This window comes from Pelecanus crispus, chromosome 4 (genome assembly GCF_030463565.1).
Source record: "Pelecanus crispus isolate bPelCri1 chromosome 4, bPelCri1.pri, whole genome shotgun sequence".
In the NCBI taxonomy this organism is placed as follows: Eukaryota; Metazoa; Chordata; class Aves; order Pelecaniformes; family Pelecanidae; genus Pelecanus; species Pelecanus crispus.
The window spans coordinates 60,729,158-60,737,510 of NC_134646.1; the positions used below are offsets into that span (position 1 = coordinate 60,729,158).

The window sequence follows — 8,353 nt, forward strand, 5'->3', positions numbered from 1 at the left end:
CCACCCATCAGGATGGAGCACAGAGTGCTGACCCAGCAACCTCATCAGGGCTGCACTCCCATACTAAAAGGCAAAGACAGTCACTAACAAAGCTTTCAGCTGAGCAATGTCGCAACACGCTGCCACAACCTACAGAATCAAGTTATTTATTGTTACTGAATGCAAGACAAAGATCTCAAAAGCACCCCTGTCCCAGAGCTCCACCGAAAAAACCTCACCCAGTATACTCAGCTTTACAAAATGAATGTGTTCATCTTCAGTTAAGCTGCTTTCCCAATGATCAGCACGCTCATAAAAAACACCATAATGAAGAAAATCCACATGAAAAACCTGTCCATCACTTTTGCAACTTTTTTCCACTCAATTCCTTTGGCTCGGTTTGCTTTATGGTCTCGAACACAATTAGCAATATACTCAATATTTTTAATCAGCATTTTGTAACAGGAACAGCAATTAACAGTCTCCCTAACATTTTCACCATGAACTCCATAGCTTTTATTCAAATTTCCATTGAGTTTCTCCTTGAGATCACAGTCATCATTCCTATTGCAAAGGTGACTCCTTGACTCTTTGTGTCTCCTCTGACACCCATCATCTCCCTCTAACTTACGTCCTTCCTTCTCTGTTTTTGGACTTGTGCAATTTTCACCCACGTCATAAACAAAAAAGATTTTTGACATGTAGTCCAAAATAACCACCCTGGCCCATTGTGGAACAGGTTTTGCTTCCGAGCCACAGTGGTGGAGATTCATTATAATGATTGTCAATGAAGTGGAAGCTGTGATCATGGTCATAGTTGCTATGTAATACTTTCCTGGAACAAAAAACAAAATCATATTAAAGGTGCTACCCTAATAAAAAAATTCAGTGAAGAAATAACAATGTGACAACATAGTGCTAACAATGTGTGAGTGAAACCAGTTTTTAATCACCCTGATTCTCTACACTTAGATCACACTTAATTTACCATTTAAAAACAAAGATTAAAGTCATTAAAGTAAAACCTTGTACTCGTTAGTGGCATGCTTTTATCAGATGAGTAAGTGACTATGTATTAGCGTGGTAAATATTTGCAAGCCAAAACCTCCAATTTCTCAAAGTACACCCATTCAGAAAACAGCTTAAAAATGTTTATCAGGAGCCTTGCTCTTTTCCTGGTGTCTGTAAAATCCCAATGTTGATGGCTTCACATGGCACATTAGAAATCCCACTTCCCTATGTATTAACAAAAGGGGTGATAATGTTTTGTAGGAGCTGTTGACACACCCCACACCAGCAGACAGATGCCTTCACATTCCCACAGGCCCGTGAACATCCAGACCTTGCAGGTGTCCACAAGCAGTGTACTGACAGCTAAGAGGCAGGCACAGAGCTGAAGGGTGGCTCTGTTGCCTGTTGAGATTTGCTGTCTGGATTTTCTTCAGGCTGTACAAATTTTAGCATAGCTAGTCCAAACAAGGACAAAGCTCATTCTGGCCAGGAATAGATAGCGAATACAGTGAATGCAAGCTGTGCCCCTCAGCCACTGCTTTTCACAACCGAAGTACACAGCTGACCAGCTAACCTACTGTGGCTTGTGCCTGTGCGAAGAGGCAGCTCCCAGCCCTGCTGTGCAGCCTCTGCGGGAAAAGCAAGGGCTGGCATCGATGACACAGGATGCACCACAGACAAGCATGATGTGATCCCAGTTTTCCAGCCCAAAGGGTTTGGAAATTATGGTGAGGGAGAGTGAGAGAATAGAGAAAGCAGACGGAGTTTAGGTCCTGGCTCCTTAATTTAGAGAGTGTGATAGGAGAGTATGGAAGGTACTCCAGTACAGCAAGCCCATATTCTAGGCAGGAATAGTTCCTGCTGGTGTGAGAAATGCATTCAACTTTCCTATTCATTGACCAGTGTTTTGTCTCAGTTAAGCCATGCAGTTTTTCATATAAACAATAATAATGAGAATAAAAATAATGAGCTTTGAATTATCTTAATGAAGCTGGAAGTCAGTGTGGAGGCAACTGTGTTCCTGGTCCTCCAGAAATCCCACCAGGGCAGCCGGGCAACCTCCTGCCCCAGGGGTGGATCAGCCAGGGCCAGGAGGGTCTTGGCAGAAGGCAGACGGGACAGCGCTGAACACAACCCTTCTCCCTACACATCAGCTCTTCTGAACTCTCAGGTGTAGATTAAAATTCAGCATAATGGTTTGCCAGGCATTACAATTCAATGTAACAATTCTCAGATACGAAGTCAACCTGAGTGTCCCAGTCAGGCCATCCAGACATCTGGATCCGACAGAAACATATCTTGAAACAGTCTGACCTTGTGTGTACAGCTCTTGCTTACACTTTGTATGCTGGTTCTAAAATTGTTTTCCATTACTAGCTTTATTACAATATGTGATCAAATAATTCTGAATGTCTAATTATATAAGTACAAAATAGCTAGCTAATATATAATTTAAAATAAACACAAAATAACTTTGAAGAGCTTCAGCATACCTGTACAAATTCCACGTACATTTTAAGTATTTCACTATGTTTTAAAAATGCAACACCTTTATCTTCCCAGAAGTTACAGACTGCATATGGTCTCCCTGACATAAAGCCCTGCTATTAATAAGCCATGTTTAAAGACAAAGCATGTGAAGCTCACCTATCAAAGGTACATTTTCAGAGGGAGGCATGATCTCTGCAACCATCAGCTGAAACACGGTCAGAGCAAGAAGAACCGTAACACCAAGAGACACTTTTTCCCCAGAGTCTGCAGGGAGATAGAATCCCAGTGGGGCCAGGAAAGAGATCAAAATGCAAGGCAGCAACAGGTTAAATATGTAGAATGAAGACTTCCTTTTCAAAATCAATGTGAAGGTCACATCTGGATAAGGCTCAGAGCAGCAGCCGTAAGTGATGACATTCTTAACTGCTGGCATACCATGAATTTCCCATTCCACATCTTCTACAAAGTCAGAGAGGTCACCACTATCAAGAGAATTGATGATGTCTACCTGATTACCATTATAGGTCCAGGACCCAAATGTAAGGTTGCACTGCTGGCTGTCAAAAGGAAAATAAGATACATCCACTACACATGAGCTCTTTGTGATAGCAGGTGCATCCCAAGTGATTTTTCCATCATATCTCAATACAACATTAGTATTCACTGGTTCTGAAAAGTCATCATCGGCCCTAAAAGACAGAAAAAGTGACAGTCAAGATCAACAGTCAACAACTTAATGTGTGGGCCAGGGAAGGGGAGGGGGAAGGGGGATGGAAGACCCTTGCTTCACACCATTATAAGCATGCTTCTGAAATCATATTATTTATGTATTCTGACTTTTATTAGGAACTTACTATTAACTATTATTTACAGGTACCAGTGTCCATTAATGCCAAACATCAGTGCCGCTAAATTATGTTGTATTTGTTGGCCATAGCTTCTTCAAACTTGATCTCAGACAGGATACAGTAGGATAAGAATCCATTCAAAGATTAAAATAATCTCCTGGTCACTACTGGCCTGGGAGAGCAGACAAGGAGTGCAGCCTTTGTGTACCACCTTTCTGTGGACACACAGTCTTCCAGAGCTCTTCAGCAGCCTCAGCAGAAAGCACTTTAGACTTCCAGGGTATTCAATTCCCAGTGCAGAGAAATTCAGAACAGCATTGCTGTGTAGCATAATCAATTGCTGAATCCTGTCTATGGCTTTATTGCAAAATATTTAGATGATCAACAATAAATGTTAAGACAACAAACAAACCCCTTGCTAAGGTAAGGTGATGAAAGTTCAGACTCTGTGGGTCAATTCCTCCTTCAGCCCCCTCCCTCCCTCATACAAATATTCAAGCTGATTTTCTCCAGCCATACTCACTTGTTATATAGGACAATATCTGGTCTCCAAACCAAATTGCTTGGAATCCTGATAGAATCCAACCCATCATATTTATCTTTGTCCCATTTGAGGTATGCATCATACCAGCTTTGTCGAATCCATAAGTAAGCTGACAAAATTTGGTTCCTTTCATCCTGCATAAACACATAGAAATATTTCTAGCTGAAGATGACAAAATCACATCTTAGATGCCGACAGCAGTTGTTGTATAACTTTAAAGTAGCACCCAAAACAGGCCAGAATGCTGACAGGCCACAAGAGCACTTCTCAGACATGTACATATGCCCATACACTGTACAGGGAGCTTATTTATTTGGACTTTCTCTTGTCCAAACCTTCTTCCCCCTGCACCCTCTCTAGCTTTAATCAGTTGTCTAAGGCTCCCAGTATCTTAAGAATTTCCTTTTGTGAGCTTCAGAATACCAAACAGCTAAGAGATTCAGTCTAACAAATTCTCCAAAAGCTTGGTGAGTCCTTGAAGTTGTAATTCAGAAGTCACAAAAGTGATTTTCCATTTTCCTTCCATACATATTTTCTTTTGCCTTAGAAGTATCTCTGGCTGAACAAAGTTTATTAAAAAGTTACTAAAAGCTAAAATAGGAAGTTTATGTAGAAATTAATTGCATCTTAGCAAAAGCATTTGCTCTATTTAAAACTCAGGAAAAGTTGCCTGGAGGGTGCGATACCAACACCTAACTACAAAAGAAGTCTTAACAATTCAGCAGCTGTAAATTTGCAGACTTATAATGGAAGTCTTAGTGTTGCAATCAGATAAGAGTCTATGAAGACTGGAGAACATGACCCTCATGAGGAAGCATTACTGAAGTTATCACAACAAAATGCAAGTTGCTTTTCCTACTCCAAGCAAAAGCTTTACAGCTAGTACATTTTCTGCACATCTTTAGAAAAACAGAACTGTACTCTTACTCACCATGTCTTTAATTTGGGACAATGTGATCTGAAGGGTGACATTCAGTACTTTATCTGTGTCTTCCACTGGTCTTAGAGCATTTGAGTAGTCTTCAAACAGTTCATTAAACAGCATGTGAGCATATTTTCCTTTGGCTGATTCTACAGCTAGATAACATGGATTTGTTCAGTACATCAGATTAAGCACTGAGCAGTATCAGAAGATATCCTCTTTCTACAGCTTCAAGTAGTATTTGCTATAATTATAATTATCATTCATACGCTGTAGAATACCATTTAGTGCAGAAACAGAGGTATACCTGATGAAGTTATTCAAATAAGGACAGCATTCATCTGTAGTGAATGAACAGCTAACTCCAGCTTTTCACACCCACTGAAAAGAAAACCTCTCCATCCAGAGATTCCTGCCTTTTTTGAAGGTAAATATTGTTACCCTTTATTTTACTGATGTGTTTCATAGGCATAGAGATTATTGATTTACAGTCACACATCTGCCTGGCTAAAATTAGAAGCAAAGTCTGAAGTGCAACCTGCTCCCAAGGTAATGACTTGTGATATCTCCCTAAATGCAGCACCAATAGATTCATGCTACTTTCAGAATTTACTCTTTTTCCTTTTTAACTACCACCTGGAAAAAGTCTGAGCTGCTTTTCTTCACAAATTGGCAATTGCATGACATGTGAACACATCCTTGCACTAACACCTTTTCCAAACCATGTATTTGGAGATGCTTCTTGCTATCCAGACTTAGTCACTAAGGATAATTCACTGCAACTTTAGGTTTTAAATGACACTTTGGCCGTTCCACACTGTTTTGTGCATCACAGTTTCTGTAGGCAGTCTCTGTATTACCTTTAGATAGATTCACACATTTCTGCAAGCAAAGGGCAAGGACAGTAACACGGACAGACTTGCACAAATGCCAGCTGGCACTACGTAGGAAGCAAGTGCTTTGGAGTACATCACTCTCTGGTGACTCACAGTGACTTCCTGGACTAATAAGAGTTCAAAGCAAACCTTCCTGATTAAAAGAAATCCTAACAAATCAAACCTTCACAAAGAGCATTTAAGTTCTGGCTGTACATGATCATTCATTTTGTCTATGCATCAGTGAGACAAAGTAAAATGAAACAGATGAAAGACTTCTGGAGCTCAACCGTGTAAGAGACACATCAGGACACCAGCTCCTATCTGAGTAAAATAAACCTCAACACAACATTTAGCTATCAAGCAGTATTCTCACCTTGAAGCATCACTGCTGTAAACAGCAACCAGAGAGAGACTGAAAAGGAGGACAGGCTATTTCTCTTCATTTCTGGACCTTAAATAAAACTGTTCACTCAAGGGCACAGAAACGTTTATCACCATCCAAAACTAACGAACAAACAAACAAACAAAAAAAATCAAGTTGCACAGCAACATAAAGATGCTGAGGCACTGATGAGCTGCTAAAAGCAGCTTAGTCCTCCCCTGAGCAGCTGTCAGGGTCCCAGAGCGATCGATGGTCTTTGTCCCTGCCACCAGCTGGGGCTCTGACCAACCCTCCCTTTCTCCGTAACCCGAGAGCTGCCTGCTCTGAAGCTAATGCTGAGGGAGAAGACAAACGGATGGGATAGCAGAAGGAAAACTATATTCCATTACATTTTTTACTACAAATGTAAGATTTTGACCAATTTATGAAGAACCCTTTTACATTTCTTTGGTGGGCCACTTTTTACTGCCCCTATGTTCAGCAATAGCTTGCTCAGAACCAGTTCTGTGGAACCTGTGGACCCTCACAAAAAAAGCGATCTGCCTCAGTACTTTAATTGGTATCGTCACGCTGTACATCACACATCCAATATGTCACACAGCAAAAAACCCACAGCCTACCAGCTCCCACGCTGACAAAACAATGTTTTCACCTACCCAGGCAGTGCCACATGGAAGAGATGCAGCTACACCAAAGTCGGGCAACACAGGCAACATTTGCAGTAGCGCAATATTGCTGTGCAAACAAGAACTTCCACGGGTGCAGACAACTCTGAGACCAGTACTCAGCACAGTAAATCAGGAGCAAAACTGGACTCTGCAGATAAAATGCCATTTCCCAATACAGTTCCCAGGTGAACTTGACAAGACTTTACAAAGAACTACAGAGTTACTGGACAGCTCTTGCATTTATCCAAAAGACTTACAGGAGGGAAATACGAATATGAAACAATACCACACCTGGCCTCCCATCTACCCAGACAGTCAGAAGTTCATTAGCTCCGTCTACATTACTCATGTTGCCAAGTTAGTTTCCGAGTACTGCAGGCATTTTCTTACAAGTTTCTCACAGACAAGAGGAGATGACTTCCTCCTTTCCATAGACCAATCCATCCTTCCTGATACACTGCAGTCTATTTTGCCATCCTTTTAGAACAGGTAACAGAAAACAGTCACTAAAACAGAAAGGTGAAAATACAGAATGAACTACCAGCAAAAAGAATTGGTCCAGAATAGTTCTGATCCACACAAAATATAAAATATTATACTTTGGTTTTTGTTACTGTTGGTTTACTCTTGTGTAGTCTTTTGGCTAGAAGGAAACTGATCCCTCCTTACACATAATTTCTATATAGTAGCACTCCTGGCACTCACTGGTTACTGTTTGTGCTTTCATAGGGATCTATAAATCAATGACATTTATGGCCAGGTTTAATAGGTAAGCAATAAATAATTTCAGTCAAAGCACCTGTAATGAAATCCATCTCCGTCACTTCATTTGCTGAATTGTCAAAGGGGAAAAAAGTAGAAAATGGTTTAGAAGTCAAAAAGGTCAGAGCAGCCCACAGGCAGTGTGTAACAACCTGCTTTTTCTGTGGGAAAAAGGTATATGCTGTTAGAGACAACAAAAATCAGAGACAAAAGGTTTTTGGATACAGTTAGACCAGTGCATTCTCATGGAATACCTTTAGTCCACAGTGCATTGCCATTATGTCAGCAAGTAGCTACTGCTTCATTTCTCTTACTGTAATTACAAGAGTGACCAGGAGTACTGCTTTAAGTGTGCTGCTGCAAACACTACTGGAACCAAGGCTAAGCTTGCTTTGTCACAGGCTTGAGACAATCTTGTGACCCATTACACCAGCAATACATATCGGCCAAGTAGTGCAGACTGAGGTACTTTAATGTGCATAAGATCATGTATATTAAAGAACTCTGCACCTTTATTGAAATGACATCTTCTTGAAGGAAAACTGCACGTTCTCAAAAGACAAAAACAAGAAGCATGCTTACATGTGGTGTTTACTCAGTTTATTCTTATACCTACATATATTCCATATGTCATTCATTATAAACTTGCAAAGGGATAGATCATAACCTCTCAGTTATGATCTATCATATTTCCAGTCATCAAATGTATCCAATAGTTGCCACATATTGGAGATACAGACAAACATAAGCACACATACACAAAAACAAGCTTGTTATGTTTGAGATGCTGCATTGATTACACAGCGCTTGTAAAAATAAAACTAAAATCCATCCAAAAGCCTTTTCAATATTAACGATACGAGACTTT

The 8,353-nt window shown here is 40.5% G+C and overlaps 1 protein-coding gene across 1 annotated transcript; it reads right to left on the bottom strand.

Annotated features, from left to right (window-relative positions):
• Positions 1 to 260: 260 nt before the first annotated feature.
• On the bottom strand, positions 261 to 6,116 carry CHRNA9 (cholinergic receptor nicotinic alpha 9 subunit). Its single transcript, XM_009478339.1, has 5 exons — positions 6,047 to 6,116; positions 4,805 to 4,950; positions 3,853 to 4,007; positions 2,638 to 3,170; positions 261 to 814 (listed from the first exon to the last, which is right to left on the bottom strand). The coding sequence occupies exons 1-5, from the start codon at positions 6,114 to 6,116 to the stop codon at positions 261 to 263; spliced, it is 1,458 nt and encodes a 485-aa protein (XP_009476614.1).
• Positions 6,117 to 8,353: the final 2,237 nt, after the last annotated feature.

Coding starts and splice junctions, on each gene's coding strand:
- CHRNA9 (XM_009478339.1), bottom strand. CDS start 6,116: ATGAAGAGAAATAGCCTGTCCTCCTTTTCAGTCTCTCTCTGGTTGCTG. Junction 4,951..6,046: donor TACAGCAGTGATGCTTCAAG/GTGAGAATACTG, acceptor CATGTTATCTAG/CTGTAGAATCAGCCAAAGGA. Junction 3,171..3,852: donor GATATTGTCCTATATAACAA/GTGAGTATGGCT, acceptor TCTGTCTTTTAG/GGCCGATGATGACTTTTCAG.